Source organism: Castor canadensis, chromosome 1, assembly GCF_047511655.1.
Source record: "Castor canadensis chromosome 1, mCasCan1.hap1v2, whole genome shotgun sequence".
NCBI lineage: Eukaryota > Metazoa > Chordata > Mammalia > Rodentia > Castoridae > Castor > Castor canadensis.
The window spans coordinates 78,489,521-78,512,406 of record NC_133386.1 but is presented as its reverse complement, the minus strand read 5'-3'; the positions used below and the strand labels follow the sequence as shown (position 1 = coordinate 78,512,406).

Below are 22,886 nucleotides of genomic sequence, written 5' to 3'. Positions count from 1 at the left end.
TTCTCAACTAATTTGTTCCTTTTCCCTTACAACTATTATGCTCTTCAATGCACCTATTTATTTTCCAACAATTACATTTTTTATTTCTAAAAATTTTATGTAGCAATTTATTATATATGCCTGGACATTTTAAATAGGATCTTGTTGCTTGCATTGTTTTTGTTATTCCACTTTTTATTCTAGAAATCTTTTATTTCTTTAAAGAGTTCATAAAATACTATTTTACTTCTACATTTGTGGAAATATATGATTCCCATATTTGAGATCTTTGGGGATCTAAATATAGGTTACATACACAATTCTTATTTACACACTTTAGTTCCTTTACCTTTTTGATAATCTTTCTTTGTGGGCTCATATTTGGTTGATCTTGAGTGATGGGAAACCTGCAAATATAAAATGAAGATACTTTTACCAAAGAGGATTTGGCTGCCCTCTGCCATGCGCCTTCAAAGTTCCTAGGCTTTGTCTGGTTTAACAACATCCCACCCCTATGTTGTCATTGGGCTAAGTCACAATTTTTTGGGTAACAGTGATAATTTGGCTACTGCCTCTTCTGGAATCCTTCCTTTCTATTGTGCTCATTGTTTGCCAAGTCCTCACAACTTGTTACCCCCCCTCACATAACACACACACACACTTCCTTGGGAGAGATTTCACATATTTCCTTCAAGTCTCTCAAACATACCAACTTTGTCAAATTTTGAAAGTTTTAATCATAAGGAAATGATAACTGAGGAAATAAATATGTTCAATCTTATTTTAACAACACACAATATACACATATGTTGAAAAATTACATGGGAAGTATGTATAATATTTATGTTTTATATTTAAAAATCAATCAAAATAAATAGAACATACCAACTATGCCTTATGAAGTACATAGCATTTTCCCTCAATGAGAAGATAATGTATACACACTAACATGTAAGTATTCAACCCAGAATACTTCCAGACCCGGAAGTCATGAAGAGAATTTTTATCTGAGTCTGTCTCACAACTGGCTATGTCTGACCCTTAACCCATTACATGATTATTTCCCCAGGTTCTAACCATAATGTTTGAATATAATTCAACATTATGGAAAATACTCAAATTCTCAACTCAGAGAATAAGAGGTATAGAAAAATAGCCCCATGGGGAGCTGTGTATCTCCCCATATAGAAGACTAAGCCAAGAAGAGTACTGCACTACAAGGAGAAGCATAGAGATTATTGCTGTCATCAAAGATGGGAGACTGCAGGATGGTAATTCTAATGTGCCCAAATGTAATTCTCTAGTTTGTTAATGCAAAAGATCATTGAGTCACAGGAAGTAATAGTGAATTTTCATAATTTGAGTTAGTTTATGACTCAAATTAGTTGTTTCATATGTAATCTTTATGATGGACTAAATTAATATAGCCACTGACACCTGGTAATCAGTTATTTATCCAACAAACTTTTTTTTCAATGCCAACAGGCAGAAAACACCAACATCTTTGTTTTCCTTTCTCAGGATACATCAGCTCCCTAACTGTGCCAGAATTTAGTTCTAGGGGATCTACACTTCTTCACACTTCACAAGCTATCTCACTGGTTCATCACATTGATGATAATAATATAATCTGAAGAGCAAAAATTGGCAGACTGCCTAAAAGCCCAAGTTTGACCTAGGCTCATCAGAATATGGGACCTACATTCTGCAAAGTTAGAGGGATCTTATAGCTCAGTGTAGTTTTTCAGCAGACCAGCAGCCTGGGTCAAGTCTGCACATTTCTTTCAAAATGAAAACTAAATGATGCCTTCCATGCACAATTTTTGGTAATATCTTTGCTGTACCTGATAACTTATTCACCTTACTCACCTGATATCTTATTCACAAAACATTTGCCCTCAGTTTCCATCACATGATTTTTTAATCTATTGACTTAGATTTGTCCATATCCAACCTAGAAATACTGACATCAAAGGATTTAAAACAATCTCACTAGATTGGAAGTGGCAACTGCCATCTGTCCATTTAGTCCTCCTGAGGACAACAGTTAAAGCAAAAAGAAATTGGTATTTGATCCTTGCTCTCTAGGAGAAATAAGGTAACTGCTACAAAATAGGAGTACAAAGGACCATGGCTGGAATCTAGTCAATCCTGTGATGCCCCTATTAAATCCAAAGATAAAGATTAATGAAAGTGTACTGCACCCCAGATTGGACACTAAGAGATAAGGAGTGAGGTTTGAGAAATCCATCAGTCTGAGGTACTTTACTGAAGGCAGTATCCACCATGTCTCATGGTATTGCAGAAGTAAGAATTATATCATGTACCAACATTTCTTCCCTTCTGTGTCAAGGTACTTACTCATATACTACACCCAATAATATGCCCTCTCCTTTCTTTCTTTTTTCTCAAGATAGCTAACTTTTCTTCTTGGTCTTTATTTCCCAGAATTTTGAATGGGAACTTGATTCAGATCCTAAATGAATTTTTGTTCCTTCCCTTTGGCAGTTGCTGATCATTCATAAGATACTTGTACAATAAGCAATTTTATGGAAGTATAAGTATGGGACTATATTTTTATCTCTGTACATAGCACATAACCTTTTTTTACAAAAGACAAAGTATGTACTTGAGTATTTTTATTGTTGTGGATTTTTATTGGTGTGTATTAATTGCACAAGTGTTTCAGTGTGATAATTCTTATACATGCATATAATATACTTCAACCATCTTCCTCTCCTCCATTATTTTTTATTGAGAGGATATGTGGAATGGAAAAATTGTTGGATGGATAGATTAGTGGATGGATGGATTTGTAGTAAGAACAAAGAAAAATGTATGTGATCTGTTCTTTTAAGGGAAAATCTAGCTAAACATGGTGGCACACACCTATAATTCTAGCATTCTGGAGTCTGAGGGAGAAGGATCATGATTTCAAGTCAAGCCTGGGCTACACAGAGATTTTATCACAAAACAATACTGGTGAGGGGTAATGATACTACTATTTATATCTTCCTTTTGCAGCTCATATCAGACATACATGTTAAAGTATAAAATATATTCTTTATGTCTTTTTGTCTCTACTTAATATCCATAATAATATCCTAGTCACATTGCAAATAATTTTCTTTGGATCTATCTTCCAATTAACTAATTCACTTTTCATCTGTGTCTAACATTGTACCTGATATGCTTATTGTGTTTTTATTTAAGTGTTACATTTTCAATTTCAAGAGGTTCTATTTGGTTTCTTTCATACTGTATTTCTTCTTTCAAGCATTTAAATACACCTTTTTAAAAATTAAGCTGATAATGTAACATCTAAATTTCTTAAGATTATTACCTGGAAATTTTTTTGTGCTGATTCTGGTTCAGAGTGAATTATTTCCTTAGACATTATGAAATTTAAGATTGTGGGCTCATCTGTAAAATGTCTTTTTCTGTGGGGAACCTCTTTAGCCTAGACTGTGTAGTTGCTTTACCCAGTTGCCCAAGAGTTTCACTGGCTTGTAACCATTTCTCATGTTGATTCTCATATTTAACACTGAAGAGTATCTATTATGGACTTATGTTTCATACTAAATGGTATCTAATTGAACCACAAACCCATGAGATGGCAAGCCTGTTATAAAAAAACTTTCTGGTAGAGACTGTTCCCTAGCAACCAGGCTTCCACATCATCTCTCCTTGTGTGGGTGAGCAGATTTATTTTCTAGTCAGTCTTACTGAGAGTGTGAGTTCCATGTGTCTAAGATTCAATTCCTGCCTCTTACAGGGCCCAACCAAACCTTGTCATCTGTCTCTCTGTGCTATTATAATCTAAATTCCTAGCTCATTAGAATTATTTTCACACATTTCTCCCTGCACACACACATGTTTCATGAACTCATCTATGTGTTTAAGGAGGAGGTTTTAAAAAATGTTCATCTAGAATTTTTAGGCATTTTGTCATATGAAGATTTGCAGGTTATTTTTAATGTAAATTGTTGTCAGAAAAGAATCCTCATGAAGTAAAAAATAGGAAGCTCTGTGAGACAATGGATTTTTTTTGCAGGTTTGAGTAGCACTTTTTTTTATACCTTTATTGTTGTGATGACTGGGGGGTACAATGTGGCATTTACACAAGTTCTTACAAAGTATCAAATATATCATACATGAATTCACCTCCTCAACCATTCTCCTTTTCTCCTCCTCCCTGGATTCCTGGAGATAAAGAATTTTAATTTTCTGAGAAAAGAAAGAGGAAATGGGTGGGGAGGAAGAGGAAAAAGACACTCCTAGCAGGCAAGTATCACCTATAAAGAATCCACAACAGGAAAAGGGTAAAGCAGTTGGCTTCTGTGATTGAAGAGAAAATCACTGACCCATTCAGGGAGGATTGTTAGATAAAGGGGCACAGACTGAGGGAAGGAGTGTGCTGGGTAGTGTGTTTTATGGTAGGTGATAGAAATTTTATATTAAAGATCTATATCACATTGCTTTAGAAAGAAGTATACAGTGCATGTGGCTTTAAGATCCAGCTCAGATTACGAGTTCCATGGGTAAGAGATACAAGAAAAAAGCCCAAATTTATAATGAAAGTCCATTTGACCAAAGGAAAGATAATAAGAGCTAAGCATTGACTGTTAAAAGTTACAGAACTTTCTGATACAATTCGACATTGAACAAGCAGTGACAGATTAGCATCCTCAAGCATGTCTGACAAGATACAGTTCCCTCAGGCTATGGACAAACCTAGAAGCAGGCAAGCGACAGCCTGCAATACACATACCACTTTATTTCACCTTGTCCATGTTTTATGATTACGAATCAGTTTTCTTTGATGCACCCCATTTTTCACTGCAGCATCTTTGTCTCAAAGCCTTTATCAGTTATAACTTCATCAGAGCACTTGAGTGCACCATTTACAAAATTGCTTTTTGCTGAAAGCTAGGGAGTACAAAGCAGTGCAATTCTCCAGAACAAAAGAGAAGAAAGAAGTACTACCTAGAGACTCCAGCACAGATGGCCTTCATTTTTCTAACAAAACATCCCTGTGAGGTGTTTTGCTAATAAATTCCTTTATGTGTTACAGTAAGATAAAATTACCATTGAGTTGATAATGCATGCAGGTTTTCTCCATAGGTGGAAAAGAGAGGAAAGTAAAGGCTTAAATGTAATACTCAAATGCATGATGAAACATTTGAAAATGCAGAATATCCACATGCTGGCTTCTCTCTCAAATCTTCCAGCTAATTATGTAGTCAGTTATTCTCATTACAAATGAGAAATCAGTTCTCTGTATAGACTGCTTTATTTTATTATGCTCTTCCTTGTTTGTGTTCTCAAGCTTCCCTTCTATACTGGAAGGCCTACAGTAGAGGAATGGCAAATCCAGAATTTCCAGAAGCTATCTGTACTACTAGTTTAACATTGGCATCCTTTTCTGTTGACAAAATTGCCTGTGTTTATTCTATCATCCCACACATTAATGTGGTGCTAATCACCACAACACGATCTGCTCTAACAACTTCATTTACAATTACAACCCGTGAATAATCTATAACCTATGAATAAGTAATTTGGTAAGTGTTATTTATGAAAGCAACATCATGTCCTTAAAGTCATAGAGGTTCCTAGCTATCAGTCATAGCATACAGGGTTGGCATTTACAATGTAGCTTCTGCAGTGCCTCAAAGGTCAAGTCCCTGCCACCAGCTCACCTATTCCGTGTTCTAATCTAATTATGCCACCAAGCCACTAGTCCAGAGAGGTAACTTACCCTCTTTCTACCTTCATTTTTCAGTCAACAGAATAAGGTTAGGTTACTATGTGCAACTAAGCTAACAGAGTTTAATAAATGTCAGCAAGCCCATGACTAAAAATTTTCTTACACTATCTAATGTCAGTGAGCCCATGACTAAAAATTTTCTTACACTATCTATGCAAAAATACCAGGTGTTATTCTCCTAATGTCTAATTGTTCAAATTGCAAATATTTGGTTTGAAAGTTGAATCAAGGTCATTTTTATTGTATTTCAGGGCCATTTCACATAACAAATTGTGCTAGTTTAACACAAAATAAATACCTGTCACACTTGGGTATCCATCAAATCTCACCCTACCCCCAGAAAAACACAGGCTATATAATTTATTTAGAAAAAAAATTCACAAAACAAAACTCCAGCTTCCCCTATCTTAAAAAAAAAGTCACTGCCCAGCTGAGTGGTAACTCCCAATACCTTTAGATTGGTGGGGAGGGCCTGGGGATGTGGCTCAGTGGTAGAGCTCTTGCCTAGCATGTGCAAGATTCTGGGTTCAATTCCTAGCACTGTCCATCCCCTTCACCACCCCTCCCCCGGCAAAAAAAAAAAAAAAAAGATTGGGTGGGTAGCTGACCTTTCTTGGGTCTCTTTTGTATCCAGCTCAATGGACAAGAGTGGCTGATGACTGGTAAATCCTAATAGCCCTGCAGTGACCAGAAGCAACAAAGCACCCATATCTGCCCAGAGAGTCAAGCAATCTACAAACACAGCTGCTGGAGCTACAGTGGTCCTTTCTTTCCTTTCCTCCCATCTTTTTCCTTTGCCTCCCCTTTTTTGGCAGTTCTAGCAGATAAATCAATCTGTGCTCCTCAAAGGAGAGCCCTAGTAGGCCCAATATGTGAGTGAATTTCCTCTCCTTCACTGATGCTTGGGTTTTTATTTGCTTGTTTGTTTTTTAGCAAAAAGAACTGAGTTGAGCAGGATCTTTAATTTAACCCTTCTCTAGTTTTTACCAGTGAGGATGTCTGTATAAGCTGGGACTCATTCATCTTCAAATTATTCCACCATTTTTTCCTCTCTCCCTCTATTACCAAATTTTATGTAAACATTTTTTTTTAGGAGCCTGGTCCCAGGGATTGGACCCAGGGCCTCATGCCTGTTAGACAAGTGCTCAGAGCTACTCACCAGCCCTTTTGTTCTTATTTTGTTTTTGAGACAAGGTCTCTCTGACTTTGCCTCTAACTCATGATTCTCTTGCCTCCACCTTCCGAGTAGCTGGGATTTCATACACTTGCCTAGTTGAATGTGAACATTTTTTCAGAAGAATCAATATTCCAGGACATTTATTGGCCTTGCTTAACAGCTTTGTCCAATCACATACATTTTTCCCCAGCCATCTTCTCATCAGTGGAGTGCTCCTAAAGTGTGGGAGACGGGGGAGTGGAGTAGAGCAATGGATGTGGGGTGGAACAAGGGTTAGTGATGCTCATGTACCTGTATGCATAGGTGAGCCAGCATACCACTTTTTTGCCTGGTTATACAGAGGCAAATATATGTCTTTTTTTAAATATCCAATGTCTTTTCTGTTCTCCATATTATAAATAAACTGTATGCCTCCTACTTATGGTGTGTCCTAGGATTCCTCTTAACTCCTTTTCCCACTGTACTGGTTGGATCTTAAACACCATGCCTTCTGAACTTTTAGCTATCTGTCTTTGTAGCACAATTCCTGTAAAAATTTAGAGAGCCAATTTTAGTAAAACTTTTTAGTAAAATTGATATCTATCAGTTCAAATATCACCTCTGGTCTTTAAAAACTACATAATTACAAAATGAAGCATTTTTCTCTACTGCCCTGGCTAGTCCACCTTTCTTCTACATAACACTTAGAAAGTAGTCCAAGGTTTAGATGACTGTCCCCATAGGTTTTGTGGATGTAGCAGGGTCTGGCACCCTTATGGGCTATTATCTTTTAGCCTATCAGACTGAGGCCCTGCTGCTGAGTCAGTTCCACTCTGGCTGTCCTCATCCCATAGAACCTCAGAATTCTGCTAATGTCAATCCATCCAATCCCTGTCCAGGGTGTTGCCCCAGCCCTCAGGCACAAGGTCACTTCCACCCAACCCAGTCAAGAAGGAATGTCCCTGTCCCAAATAGATCACACAGAAATTCATGATTTCTCACAAAAATCCAACTCAGAACTTCTTCTTGTCTGCTGGGACTTCAACCAAATATATCTCCATGGTCAAGTCTAGTAGGTCTGATACATTAATGATAAATAAAAGAATCAAAAACATTCCTTTATCTTATAAAGTCTGTCTTTTAAGAGTGTGTACTGTTGTAAAGTCCTATTTTGGATTCCTTGCTTTTCTTATTTGCTTTTCTTTTTGTTTTGCTCTCCCCCATTCCATCCCACCCCTCATCAGCACAGACCCCTATCCCTTTATCTTTATACTATAACAATCTTCAGACTTTTCTAGTCCAATATTGCTCTCCAGAACAGTGAGAGAAAAAGCAAAAGAGGAAACACAGTATTTTAGCTCATGCCCCCTCACAAACACAAAGAGCCACATCTCATCTCCATTTAGTCAAGCTGCCTGAGATCCACAGCTCACTCCTGTGACTCCCTCAGGTCCCTCAGAACATCTTTCTCTTAAATCATTCCTGATACCCTCACATCATTGTCATTACCCTCTCTCTTTTCTCTACTTTCTTGCAGGTAAAGAATGGTATCTTTATTGTTACCTGAAATTCTCTTTCCTCTCATCTCCTTGTCTACATCCAAATGTTTCACTTCTATCTTGTTTTTTATTATTTTGGCTTAAATTTTATCACCATCTAGCCTGATGCCCATCTCCATTAGATGCTTCTGCAACTAGATACAGACATTTTCATTTTAAAGCTTTTGAATTTATTTCTCTCCCAAGTGTTCTAGAACACAGAGAAGATATTCAATGCTCTAATTTAGAAAGTCTTAGAACATCCCCTTTTACCTAAGGCCCAAAAGAAAAATTTCTTAGTAAGAAGAAACTCTAACCATTAAAATGTAGAACCTAAGACTGGCCATAGTACCCAGCTAAAGAATAATACTCAGATGTGAGCTAGATAGATAAGTAGATACATAGATAGATGCATACATACATACATAAATAGGTACAGATATATATAGCTATAAGAGAGAGCATTACAATGTGGTCTACCAATAGCAACAGGCAATATTTTAATTTATAGTTTCCCGGTGAGAAGGCAGTCAGCATTTTGCAGAGCATGGTGAAGGAAAAACCCTCTGTAATGACTGTGCTGAAAATGAACAATTATTTGCATGTCAACTGTTTGGAGACAATTTGCAAGCAGTGTTAAGAACCCTGAAAAGAAAGGGAGAAACAACCTATTACTATGTATTTTCAACAATGTATTGGGCAGAAGAATGCAAGGCATTTACATGCATTGTTTTAATTTTTATGACCAACCCTCTGAAACAGAACCATCACTTTAGCCATTTCACAGAGGAGAAAATGCATTCAAAGAGGTTAGGCTGGCCAAAATTACACAGCTTAAATGACAGAATGTAGGTTGTTTTAACACAAGCTTACACTCTTGGCCCTGAATCAAGCAAGATAAGAAGATCACAGGACATAATGGCTAGGGTGGATAAACTGAATTTGTATAGCATAGGAAATGAACAGTTCAAACCAAATCCTTCCCTTGGACACCTGTGAAAGGATAATATTTAATAAAAAAAGAACATGATATTGATATCAGTACCCCCTCAATAGCATATACAGCCATTATATATACATACGTACTTAAGCTTTAAAATGCATAGTATAATACTGTGCTATTACATATATATTCTTTAAAATGTATAATAATACAATGGAATATATAGTACAATATTATTCATTGTATGAGGGTGAACTCATTATTAATGAATCATTTTTATATCTTTATAAAATTATGTGTTAAGGACCACCTGTATTATCAATTCTAGATATATAAATATTTTAGTCAATGTTCTGATATAAGGTATGAAAAACTAGAAAAATAGTCTGCTTGTTTTGAAATTATATCTCATATAGTGTTTTAATTGGGTGTGGCAATCAATATTTTTTCTTTCATATTGTGTTTATATAATTCCATTCTATTTTATCCCCAAAAGAGAAAAAAGTTCTTGCCTTTAATCATTTTAAATAATATGCCAGTATTTTCTCTTGTTCAAACAAGAGAATTTTATCTTTTATGTATTCTTTGAAAAATATTCTAATGCCTGTGAAATTATTTCAGTTATTGCCAATGCATGACTAGAAAGAGCAATCATTTCATATTATATTTCATAGCCTCAGTTCTTTTTAGTTCATAATTGTATTAAATTATTTTTGTCTACTTCATTTTCTATGAATATTTATCCTTCAAAGTGTTGGTATACAGCCTAAATAATGCCTTTCAATTCTCTCTTCTTGCAGTCTGGTTAGAAAGTATGATGCACCATTACTTTGTAAACTGCTTGGCTGTGGTAACCACACTTATTAATGTTGTCTGGCAGAGTGCTGGGTGTTTAAGGTGCTTAATAAATATGTGTTGACAGAATTTTGAGTACCTCTACACTTAACACCAATAATAATAGTTATAATAACATTTCTTGAGTGAAAGTAACAAGTATGTTTGGCACTGTTCAAATGTCAGTATCTCTCTTTCATCTCATCCCACGAGGTAAAGAAGTCAAGGTAGAGAAAGACTAACAAGGGGAATCCTAGGTCAATTTTAATGAAAAATAAAATAATGGGGAAAGCTAAAGTTGCAGCAGGTATGTAAGGCAGAGTGTGGAGAAGAAATGTCTGAGCCCAGTTATTACTCAGATTTGAGTCAAAGCACGTGTGTACAAAACCTACCTGAAGATCTCTCAGAAACACGGAGAAAATTCACTGACTCAGATTCATCCTAGAAGCAATGCCTTAGTAGGTATCAGGAGAGAATGAACCTATTGGGAAATCTCATTTTCTAGCATATAGGAAGGAGAATGCTGCACTTTACAGAGTAAGTTCAAACACAAACCTCCTACCTAAACACCACCTGGGATCATTTTTTTCCACCTTACTTCAGTACTTCAATAGATTCTCCTGGAGGGTTTGTTAGAACATAGTGTCTGTCTTCCTTGCTCCTCTCACATGGCAAAGAATCTATTCCTCACCATCTTGCAGTCAGACTCTTCTGAAGTCTCTTCTCAATGAGGCCCTGACTTTGAGGCATCTGCATTTGTCTTTGCACTTCCATTTTAATGAGAATCCTACTGAATTAGATTAACTAGAATCCTGCACCCTTGTATCTGATCACTCTCAATATCTCGTCATGTTCCTTGTTCTCCACCATCTCCCAGGTGATATCTTTTTTTAAATATCTTTTATTCATATGTGTATACAATGTTTAGGTCATTTCTCCCCCCTTCCCCCACACCTTCCCTTCCTCCCCACCCCCTCTCCCCCCCCACCCCCTCGCTCCCAAGCAGATACTGTTCTGCCCTTATCTCTAATTTTGCCGAAGAGAGAGTATAAACATTAATAAGGAGGACCAGGGGTTTTTGCTAGTTGAGATAAGGATAGCTATACAGGGAGATTCCTCGCATTGCTTCCATGTACATATGTGTTACATTCTAAGTTGATTCTTCTCAAACTGACCTTTTTCTCTAGTTCCTGGTCCCCTTCTCCTATTGGCCTCTGTCGCTTTAAAGTTTCTGCATTAGTTCCTTTGCATTGAGGACATCAAATGCTATCATATTTTTTTGGGTTTCTTACCTATTCCTCATGCCTCCCTTGTGTGCTCTCACCTTATCATGTGATCACAGTCCAGTCCCCTTGCTGTATTTGCCCTTGATCTAAGGTCTACATATGAGGGAGAACATACGATTTTTGGTCTTCTGAGCCTGGCTAACCTCGCTCAAGATGTTGTTTCCAGTTTCATCCGTTTACTTGCAAATGATAAGATTTCATTCTTCTTCATGGCTGAGTAGAATTCCATTGCGTATAAATACCACATTTTCTTAATCCATTCATCAGTAGTGGGGCATCTTGGCTGTTTCCATAACTTGGCTATTGTGAATATTTCTGCAATAAACATGGGTGTGCAGGTGCCTCTGGAGTAACCTGTGTCACATTCTTTGGGTATATCCCCAGGAGTGGGATTGCTGGATCATATGGCAGATCTATATTTAGATTTTTAAGAAGCCTCCAATTTTTTTCCAGAGTGGTTGTACTAGTTTGCATTCCCACCAGCAGTGTACAAGAGTTCCTTTTTCCCCACATCCTCACCAACACCTGTTGGTGGTGGTGTTGCTGATGATAGCTATTCTAATAGGGGTGATGTGGAATCTTAGTGTGGTTTTGATTTGCATTTGCTTGATGGCTAGAGATGGTGAGCGTTTTTTCATGTGTTTTTGGCCATTTGAATTTCCTCTTTTGAGAAAGTTCTGTTTAATTCACTTGCCTATTTCTTTATTGGTTCATTGATTTGGGGAGAGTTTAGTTTTTTGAGTTCCCTGTATATTCTGGTTATCAGTCCTTTGTCTGATGTGTAGCTGGCAAATATTTTCTCCCACTCTGAGGGTGGTCTCTTCAGTTTAGAGACCATTTCTTTTGTTGAGCAGAAGCTTTTTAATTTTATGAAGTCCCATTTGTCTATGCTTTCTCTTAGCTGCTGAGCTGCTGGGGTTCTACTGAGGAAGTCCTTGCCTATACCTATTTCTTCCAAAGTGTTTCCTAGTCTTTCCTGTACCATCTTTAGAGTTTGGGGTCTGATATTAAGGTCCTTGATCCTTTTTGAGTTAATACTAGTACAGGGTGATAAACATGGATCTAGTTTCAGTTTTTCACAGACTGCTAACCAGTTTTCCCAACAGTTTTTGTTGAAGAGGCTGTCTTTTCTCCATCGTTTATTTTTAGCGCCTTTTTCTTTTTTTTTTTTTTCATTTTTCTTTTATTATTCATATGTGCATACAAGGCTTGGTTTATTTCTCCCCCCTGCCCCCACCCCCTCCCCTACCACCCACTCCACCCCCTCCCGCTCCCCCCCTCAATACCCAGCAGAAACTATTTTGCCCTTATCTCTAATTTTGTTGTAGAGAGAGTATAAGCAATAATAGGAAGGAACAAGAGGTTTTGCTGGTTGAGATAAGGATAGCTATACAGGTTAGCGCCTTTTTCAAAAATAAGTTGGGTATAGTTGTGTAGATGCATATCCGGATCTTCTATTCTATTCCACTGGTCTTCATGTCTGTTTTTGTGCCAGTACCATGCTGTTTTTATTACTATTGCTTTGTAATACAGTTTGAAGTTGGGTATTGTGATACCTCCAGCATTGTTCTTTTTGCTGAGTATTGCCTTAGCTATTCTCGGTCTCTTGTGTTTCCAAATGAATTTTAGGGTAGATTTTTCAAACTCTTTGATGAATGTCATTGGTACTTTGATGGGAATTGCATTAAACATGTAGATTGCTTTTGGTAGTATACCATTTTTACTATGTAGATCCTACCAATCCATGAGCACAGGAAATCTTTCCATCTTGTGTAGTCTTCCTTAATCTCTTTCTTCAGGGGTTTATAGTTTTTCCCAGGTGATAGCTGATGCTTGTCTTCAGAAAAAATTTTGTTCATTCCATTTACTCAGGATCCTCGCTCACCCCTAAGGTTTCCTCTAAGTAATTTTCCATCCTTTTACTCCTACCTTGCCCCTTAACTATCAATTCCCACTTGTCCTTGTACTTGGAGTTGAGCCCAATCTTTCTCCCCTGTGAATAAATGTGTCTTACTGTCTTTGACAAGTGTTTTGAATAAGAATTTTCTCTAATACACCCTGAGAAGTTCCTGATTCTGTAGACTAGGGTAGGTTCCTTGAATTTGCATCTATAACAAGTCCCCAGTGATTCAGGTCTAGGAACTACACTCTGAGAACTCCTGGTTCTACTTACATTTTTTAAGTTCCCCTCCCTTTACATAGTGTTTCAGAATTGCTATGGAACTGTTAATTTTACCCAGGGGCTGACCTGATGGAGTGTGGGTAAGGAGATGTGTGCAGTGTAACTGGCAATAGCAAAGCTTTCATTTCAGCAGAGCCATCACTGCAAAGCAGAGACACAGTTTAATCAGAGCCATAATTGGTACATTGCATAAGGATTTTCATTTTCTCTGCTGCATCTCATTTTACTCTGCAGACAGTTTTGAAAGGAAAGTTTTTTATAATTAGAGAATACTTTATAAGTGTAATCAATTTTGGCTTATGGGAATGCTTTTCTAGAAATCAAAGTGTATACTGGCATCGACATACAAACATCCCAGAAACAAATATTATGCAATTCAAGAAAGTATTCATTAATATTCTAATACACTGCCACCAGCATCTCATTCAGAAATAAGCTGGTACTTTCTCTGTAAAGATTCAGAGTTCCTATTACTGAAATGACCCAAATATAACAGAGTGCTCCGTACAACATGTCTTCTGCATTCTGCTCCTAACTATATAAATAAACAAATAGTATTCATTAAGTTTGCAAATGGTATCAAGCTGGGAGAAAAATTACCACATAGTACAGAAAAAATTTAAAAAACACCATGACCTTGATACTTTGGAGCAAAGAAGAGAAAATACAGTGAACATTATCAAATCCAAGTACTACATTTAAGAAGAAAAATCCAAATTGCTAAATAAAAGGAAGGTCATTATACTATGCAAATTTGTTCATTTATTCAGCAATTAATTATTGAGCACCTATTATGCGCCAGGCTCTGGGGATAGAATGGTGAAGGAAACAGACATTACCACTCACAGACAAGAGGAGAAAAGGGCCTTGTGTAAGTAAATAAACAAATTAAAACCTAATTTCCAATTGTGATACGTGTTTTGAAGGAAAAGAGTATGGTAATGTGAAAAGGAACAACTTGGTGTGTGAGAGAAGGAACTTTTTAGGTAGAATGACTAAGGAGCCTCTCTGAGGAGGTAATGGGAGTTAGAACATGAAAGATGAAAAGCAGTCTACTTTGGGGAGAAGGCTGTTCCAGATAGACAGCACTGCTCCAGGCAGAGTGAGTATCCTGCAGTAAGTCCTTGGGCAGGGAAGGTCTTGGTGCATTATAGAAACTGAAGGAAGACCAATGTAGCTTGAGCAGAGTGAACAACAGAGAAGGCATAATAGTTTCAAGAAAAAAATTTTCTGCAATATTTTTCTGGATATTAAATAGGTCTGACTTTTGTGGGTTATAAGGTCTTTGTCACAACTACTGAATTTTGTAGTTGCAGCACAAAAGTAGCCATAGACAAAACTTGAAGGAATGCATGGTCTGTATTTCAATTAACACTTCCTTTACAAAACTAGAAAGCCAGTGGACTTGGCCTGCAGGCCATATTTTTCTTTCAGTTGCCAACCCCTGAAAGAATAACACCAGGCATGGATCTGTACTAGGAAAAATACTTAACAACAGGAAACTCATCTTCCAAATGAATCAGCAGTCATCAGACATCTCTGAATAAAATGTCTTCCTTGGGCTCCACACTTAAGCAGAATTTGATAAAGCATGCACAGGTCCTAAAATAATGACGATAAGACTTTGGAAAACTGACCAAGAGAAAAGTTTAAAAAGTTGATTTAGTCTACCTAGCAGAGAAGAGGTAATAAAGTAGTTTTCACTGGAAGTATTATTTTGATAAGGATGTGATTGTTCACATGTTCGCTGAGTAGAAAGAGAGGGGAATCAAAGGGAAGGGAAAGAGATGTGAGAAGGAAATGGAATTAGAAGAATGTAACAGCCTGACAAGGTAAACACCTGTAAACAATGGTCTTGCAACTCTCCTCCTTGCCTCCATAACAGGTGCAGCTATCCAGGATGAAAGGATCTTTTAATCAATGTGTGCTAGATATATCACTATTTAAAGGAGGGCCATATTGTATACTTCTATCAAGTGAGTAGTTGCTCATAATTAATCCTCTTTTGAACACCACAATTTCCTCTGTTTAAAAAGGATCAATTGACCGGTTACCATCAGCCAGATGTGCTAAGTGCTTTACATGTACTGTCTCAACTTACTTTTCACAATACTCCTATGAAGTCAATACTATTCTAATGCTTATTTTACTAAAGATTGACTCAATACTCTTACTATCCTTATTTCACAGATATTGAATAATTTGCCCAAGGCCAAATAGCTAATAAATGGTAGACTTTTAATCTGTTTTTTAAGTGAGGCACCTTGAATGAGAAATAGCTATATTTATACTTCTCTTTTTAAGTAGCACCGAATGATATCAATAAGATCTCCACCTTTTTTTACTCAACAGATCAAAGGCTAGAGAGAATGCACTTTTGACTAAAGCTAATGTAGTTCATCCGCAGCTCAGAAAACATTTCTAGAAGACCAGTGCTTTGTACTTACTGTCTATACGTGAGAGAATCATTTGAAGGGGCTCAGAGGCATTCATTCATTTTTTTTTTTGGAACTCTCCAAATGCGTTTTATAGAAACTTAGGCTCTTGACTTTTTTTAAACACAGGAGGCGATTTGTTTCTCCTGTTCTTACTCTGTTGACTCCTACTCTTGTGTCTTCTTAATGTGTTTAGATAATATTTTTTACTATAATCTGCTCATTTTCTTTAGAAAATTACTTGTGAGAAATCTTTTGTGTATTCCTCCATAGAGAACCCAAATTGAGTACTGCCCAATTTTATAATTGAGTCCAGCCCCCTTCAAGGCTGAAGACACCTAACAGCCACTATGACTGGAAACATCAATCCATGAAATGAGGGAAAGGAAGTGACTTCTGAGTTCCTGGAAGATCTCCAACTACTCCCAGAAAAGACACGAATATTTTCCTCCTTCATTGGACCTCCTTTCCCCATCATTATTCCTATCCTGTATCTGTAACCCTGGAGTTGAGAAGTTGGTTTGTGAACAAAGCTCCCTCTTCTCCATGCTATGGCCACAATTCTTGTCCTCAGACGTTTATTTTTTCATGGGATGAATTTCCAGAGCTGACTTTGGTGACGCATATACAACTGTTTTACCTGACTTGAGCAGTATGACTGAACTAATTTTAATCAAAATATCAGAACAGGCTTTTATGAATAACAGCATAATCAAATACTGTCTAGGTTTTTCAACATAACAAATGTCATCATATGTATGTGTGTATTCATAAATATAATACATATGTACATGACTGCGTGTAAAAATATACCTGACTAGCAAAATAGCACTGTATTAGAAGTCAAAACACCTAGATTATACTGTAGTAGTGGTAGTATACAATATACAGTAATTCTGATTTGACTGTTTTTTAGCAAATTCATCTTTGATGATTCACTTACCTTCTTTCTGTCTATTTCCTCATAAACACAGTGACTTTGGTCAGGGGTTTTCAGGGGTGTGTTATTGCCTACCAGGAGCCATTTTGGAAATTGATGGGACTACTTTGAATTGTCATAACATTTGGGAGTGCTATTAGCCTTTATGGGAAGTCAGGGAATCTAAATGTTTCAAAAGTCTTAGCACAACACTGCCTGATAGAGAATTGCTCTACTTCCCACACACTTTTTGGATGCTTTTTCAGACATTCACACATTTTTCCAAACAGGTGAAACATCTGTTTATAATTATCTGAGCCTAGAATCTAACTCTATTTTATATGTAATGACAAACAATTTTATATGATTTCAACGCTCACGGAATTTTCCAGATTTACAACTGCCATGTAAACTGAGTAGAGATTACACTGTTTGGTTTGGCACTTCCCTAGCAATGCAGTTTGAGTCACCGAGACCACCCACCTCCATGAGAATGCATGTGTGGCTGTTGAACTCTTGGTGTGAGCACAGAATACTCCACTAGGCCCTCCGGTGTAACCTAAACAGCATGTCCATACTGAACTATCGATTATTTAAGTAACCTTTTTCATTTTTCTCTATTTAGGAGGTAGTATGTAATGATTTAGTAAAACTGTTTATGATGTAAGTTATATTATCTATGGAATTGATCTAAAAAAGCCAAACTTATTCCTTCCTTTCTAACCGAGGCTTTGTATGGTTTGACTGTCATCAGTTTGATTTTTTTTTTTTTGTAGACAGGGTCTTGCTATGTCTCCAAGACTGGGCTCAAACATACAAGCCACCTGCCTCAACTTTTCAAGTTCTGAGATTGCAGTTGTGGACCACCATGCATGCCTGGCTTGCCTTTTTTTTTTTTTTAGATTAATTGCACAGTATGGTGAAAACAGTTGACAATTTAGTACTGTACACTTCAATATTGTTAAGAGAGAAATTTTTATATGTTATAGAGAAGGTAAAATATGTGAACTGATGATATATTACTTAGCTTGATTTAATCCATGTTGTATTAAATATTATAATATCACTCTGGACCCCATAAATAAAAACAATAATTTGTCAATAAAAAAGTAATACATTAAAAAATATTATATATGGGTTTCATTCTGTATGTTGTCCTAGTTTCCCACCAAACTTGGCCTATGCCAATTGTACACACACCAAAAAAGTAGGGAATGACTTGGGATGTTCCTACCTTATAAAAAGACATCCCCTACTGTTAAGAATGTGCCAAGGTAAAGAATTCTGTAAACTCTTTTTTCCTGCCTTTGTCTCAATTAGCGCAGTTTGGGCTTTGTGTGATAAAAGACCTTTGTCTATATTTCTAACCTACCCTGTTCCATGCAGCTCTATAAACACCTGTTCCTGCAGAGTCTGGTCTATTGTTATGAATAATCCTCTAGTTAAGAGAAGACAGGACCCATCAAGTCCACTTTCAAAGGTAGCCTCGGCTAAGAACAAGTGCCTGTGTCTTCATTTCAACATAATCCATTTCAATGAACTTCCTAGTGAGTGTAGAATCACACTAGTGAGTGAAACAGTGTTCTTCCACATAAAAGTCTTAGAGTCTAATTGAGGGAGGAAGTCTTTTTTTAAATTTTTATTAGGATATGTTGGTTGTACAGGGGGATTCATTGTGACAATTTCGAACAGGCTTACATTGTACATTGGTTAGGTTGCCCCACTCTCTCCCCACTATCCTACATCCTCCTCTTCTCCCCACTTAAAGCAATTGCAAGAGGTTTCATCACTATTTCATACATGTATATGAAACCCATCAACCATGTTCCCTCACCTTCATGTCTTCCATTCACCCTCCTCCCTCCCACAAGTACCACTCCTCACTCTGTACCTATTTTACAGTACTGTCTTTTGTTATTAGTTCCAAAGTCAATGTTCAAAGGGGTTTCTCATTTCCCCTCTGTGAGTAAACCTTGCTTTGGTCAGTTCAACCCCTTCCATTACTCTCCCTTGGACCTTCCTTCCCATCTCCCACTGTTCAACAGCTTTCAATAGATAGCATTATATACTCTACCTGCAAAAATGCAATGTAGCTGGAGGAGTGGCTCAAGCAGTAGAGCACTTGCCTAGCAAGCCCAAAGCCCTGAGTTCAAACCCCAGTACCACACACAAAAAAAAGCAATGTATTTTTGATATTGTTGACTATCATTCTCTTTTCCTTTCCCTGGGGAGGAAGTCTTAATCTCAAAGACTATCACATAATGCAGAGAGTAGAGAATTTGAAGTGTGAGGAATAAGTACAGTGTTCTGGGAGACCTTGTGGGAGAAACTAATCGTGCCAGGGACAATGTAGAAAGGTTGTAAGATGTAGGATGGGGTTTGGACAGCAGTATTTCAGGCAGGAGTGCTCTATTAACAAGATAGAGAGGGGAAGGTAGAAAATGTAATGTAGGTCTTGGGAAGGTCAAGTGAGAAGATATGGACAAGGTAAGACTAGAAAAGCAGACGGGAGTCTGTCTTAGTTTAGGCTGCTGACTTGTTATTGCCCTCACAATAGGGAAAAAAGGGGAGAGAGTACTCTCTCTTATAAGGGAATGTATCCTGTTGCTGAGGGTACCACCTTCACCACCTAACTGCTTCCCAAAGGCCTCACTCTCTAATACCATCCCATTATGGATTAGGATATTAATACACACATCAGGGGAGGGCACACTCAGTCTACTTGCAGCACCCAAAAATGGAGAGGACCTTGAAAGGCAGTCTGAGGAATCCACAGAATCCTGCTGGCAACATAGAACCTTGAAGCTGGAAGGAGAATGATGTGATCAGATTCCTGGCTTCAGAAATTTTTCTAGCTGGCACCTGCAGGATGTATTGGGGGCCTAGAGGATACAGGGAGAAAAGGACTCTGTTAGTTGATGGCTGAGCTATCCCAGGTAAGAATACGAAGGCGGGAAGCAGAACCAACAGTAGCTGTACTGGAACAAGAGGGCAGAGTGAGAGACCCACAGAGGAGGCGGCAGATGAAGGAAGAAGGGGTTCATCTTGACTCTCAGGCCTGAGTGCCTGAGAGCTTCGTGGTATTGGTACATGGATGCCGACTTCAAGGGGAGGGTTGTCTAGGAAGGTAGAGGCAATTATGAGCTTGGTTTTTAGAGCAGTTGGATTTGAAGGGAAGATACTATATTCATGTGAAGCTGTGCAGCAACCTACTAGAAAAAGAGGCTGAGAGATGTACTATTTCTAGAGTATCTGTCACTTCTGAAAGGTCCTCTTCTCTGTTAAACCTGAAAGCTATATGTAGCAACCTGGCTAAGAGCTCGTGCGGAACGGAGCCAACCTAGAATTACACACTTTAGCTCTGCCACACTCTAGCTGTATGAACTTGGATAACTTATTGGATTTCTCTAAACCTCTGTTTCCTGATATATAAAACATTGATATATAGGAAAACTATCTTCTAAAGAATGTTGTTCTGAAAATTAAATGAGTTACTATTTGGCATACTGTAAATGCCTAAAACTATTACCTGATATTAAGGCAGATTAATTAGCATTCCATAAACTCACCCAGGATTTTTCCTACCTCTAGTCATTTGTCCAGTTGTTCTCTGCTTAGGATGTTCTCCTCCACTCACCCCCACCCATCCATAGGTGGAATTAATTCCTAACATTCACCTTACTCTCTATGCAAGATCCTGAAGTCCTGCTTACTCTTGATTCTAAGAGCTGGGGATTGAATTTGGAATAATCTATGGGATTGGAAGAATTTGCACTCTCACCGTGATGATTAAACAGTCTTGGATGGTTCAGTAGAATTCAAGCTTCAGTTCAGAAAATGCTGAGTCTATGGAACTTTTGTAATATGTGTTAATAGAGAGATCACGTAGCATGGTACCTCACCAAAATACAGGCTTTATTAGGGTATGAAAAAGAAGAAAATGAAAGCTTGGGAAGCCCAAACAAATTTGGTAATGTTTATTACCTTTTTTTGTGTGTGTGTGTGTGTGTGGACAGCTGAATGTGTTTTCTTTGGCACCTCTATTTTGGATTTCTCTTTGGCAGCATTTTCCCAGGTGGAAAGTTCTAGCAGCCAGTTCTTCCCTGCTACCTGCCACCCACACTTTGTTTTGGCAAATGTAACTTGCCTGGGAGCTGCTGAAGTGCTACTCTGCACAGCTCTGACGCCAAACTGGAAGAGACATTGCTCTCTGGAAAAATCAAGATAGAAGAGTTCAGAAGGGCCAATCTGCTGCTTTAAAATATGATTTTAACAATTTTTTAAAAAGTTAACTGAAACAGTAGCTCAACATCACTCCTTGAGTTTCTGCTTAGTACAGTATCTTTCTTCTGTTTTAGAACAGTTCCTGTAACAATATAATGAAAATAACTTTTTTTTTCAGTCACAGAGAGAAAACTATAAATTATTCCTCAACCAAGTTTCCTTCACCACATACAAAAGCCAGTGCATGCTCTGCCCCAATAAATCAGAGCTTCAAAAAGGGCAAGCAAGCTAACCAGAGAGCACGGCTTCCACTAACCAGATAATGAAATGCTGTGTCTGTCATCTTAGGAATTAATAAGAGATAAAGAGCCACTCTACTCAAAGATCCCAAACCAGGTCAGAAAACAGTCAAGACCTGGAAAGGATTTGTAAATGGTCATTATAGTTCTCTAAAACTTTATAATCTAACAAAGCTTAGAAATTCATTTGTGTTTTATACTCGTAAATAAATGTCTTCAATACATTTCTTATTATAAGACCAAAGACTTAATCATTTTACTTTTGGAAACACATTCTCAAAAAAGGAAATATTTTTGAGATGGGAATGTTTTTTAGAGGAAATAATATTGAAAATAAATCTTGGAGGATGTAGAACACTTTAGCAGAGAGATGCAGAAATATTTTGTAAAAATGAGTTGACGTAAATCAATCATAACCGATTGACACAATTTTTCTAGTTTTCCAATCAATATTAATGTCCCCAATAGAGTAATTAATGGAGCCAACATTTATTGAATTAATTCTCTGTGTCAGGCATTGTGTTAAGCACAGGGTTAAGAAGATGAATAACATATTGGACCTACCCTCAAGAAGCTCTCATCCCTCAAAAAGTTCAATTATTCTTAATTTTGGAATCACAAAATAAAGCACAAGAATCATTATAAATTGATTCTAAAGTTCAGTTGGAAGCTCTAAATGAGTTTATTTCACAGCAATTTTCTCAGTAAAACAAAATTAAATGACCTAAAATAGAGATAAGACAGTTTTACCAGGATAGAATGTACTTGCAGAAATCAACTAAATTCAATAAACTTTTACCATAACCAGAGCCACAACTGTAGTAATTCCACATAACTGCTTGAAAACTAAAAAGAAAAAAAAATAGTGCTTTTAGCACTTCTGTAAGGAAGAACAGGCAAAAATGTAATTATATTTGGAGTTCCAGCTTGAACCCAAACTGTGCTAATACCTGGGATTTCTGGCTTCAGTCTGTTTCACACAAGACCAAGAGATTTCCTGGAAGAAAGTCCCTTTAATAGGAGAAAGCATTCTGCTGATGGGCTTAGTTCAGAAATGTCATCTTAGTAGAAATGGAATCTAAGTATTTGGTACTTAAAATTTGTCCCCAAGTCTGCCTCTGGTCAGGGATTAAGATTTTAAAATGAAAATAAAGTAATTGAAAAGAACAACTTTTACTAAAATTCTGTAATTATCTAGACCCTGGAATGCAGGGATACACAATGTTTTGGGATCCAAGTTAAAAAGTGCAATGTGCAATAAAAAATGGCCTTCTTCTGTATTCTACACAAAATAATGCTGGCTTCCCAAAGTTTCTAAGAC

General features: G+C 37.2%; 1 protein-coding gene and 1 long non-coding RNA gene across 5 annotated transcripts in view; one reads left to right on the top strand and one right to left on the bottom strand.

Annotated features, from left to right (window-relative positions):
- Positions 1–269: 269 nt before the first annotated feature.
- The window catches only part of Ube3d (ubiquitin protein ligase E3D), a 158,620-nt gene continuing 136,003 nt past the window's right edge, over positions 270–22,886 (bottom strand). Inside the window, exon 11 of one of the 3 annotated variants that reach the window (XM_074078925.1) lies at positions 270–386. In XM_074078925.1, coding sequence (XP_073935026.1) covers positions 303–386 — 84 coding nt within the window. In that variant the 3' untranslated portion in view covers positions 270–302. The remainder of the gene's footprint in view (positions 387–22,886) is intronic. The other 2 variants (XM_074078906.1, XM_074078901.1) reach the window with 2 other exon arrangements.
- LOC141420776 (uncharacterized) lies at positions 14,688–18,110 on the top strand. 2 transcript variants are annotated; one of them, XR_012445391.1, is made up of 3 exons: positions 14,688–14,790; positions 15,574–15,664; positions 17,819–18,110. It is a non-coding gene; the product is annotated as an uncharacterized lncRNA (long non-coding RNA). The 2 variants fall into 2 exon arrangements; XR_012445390.1 differs by having other exon boundaries at positions 16,397–18,110.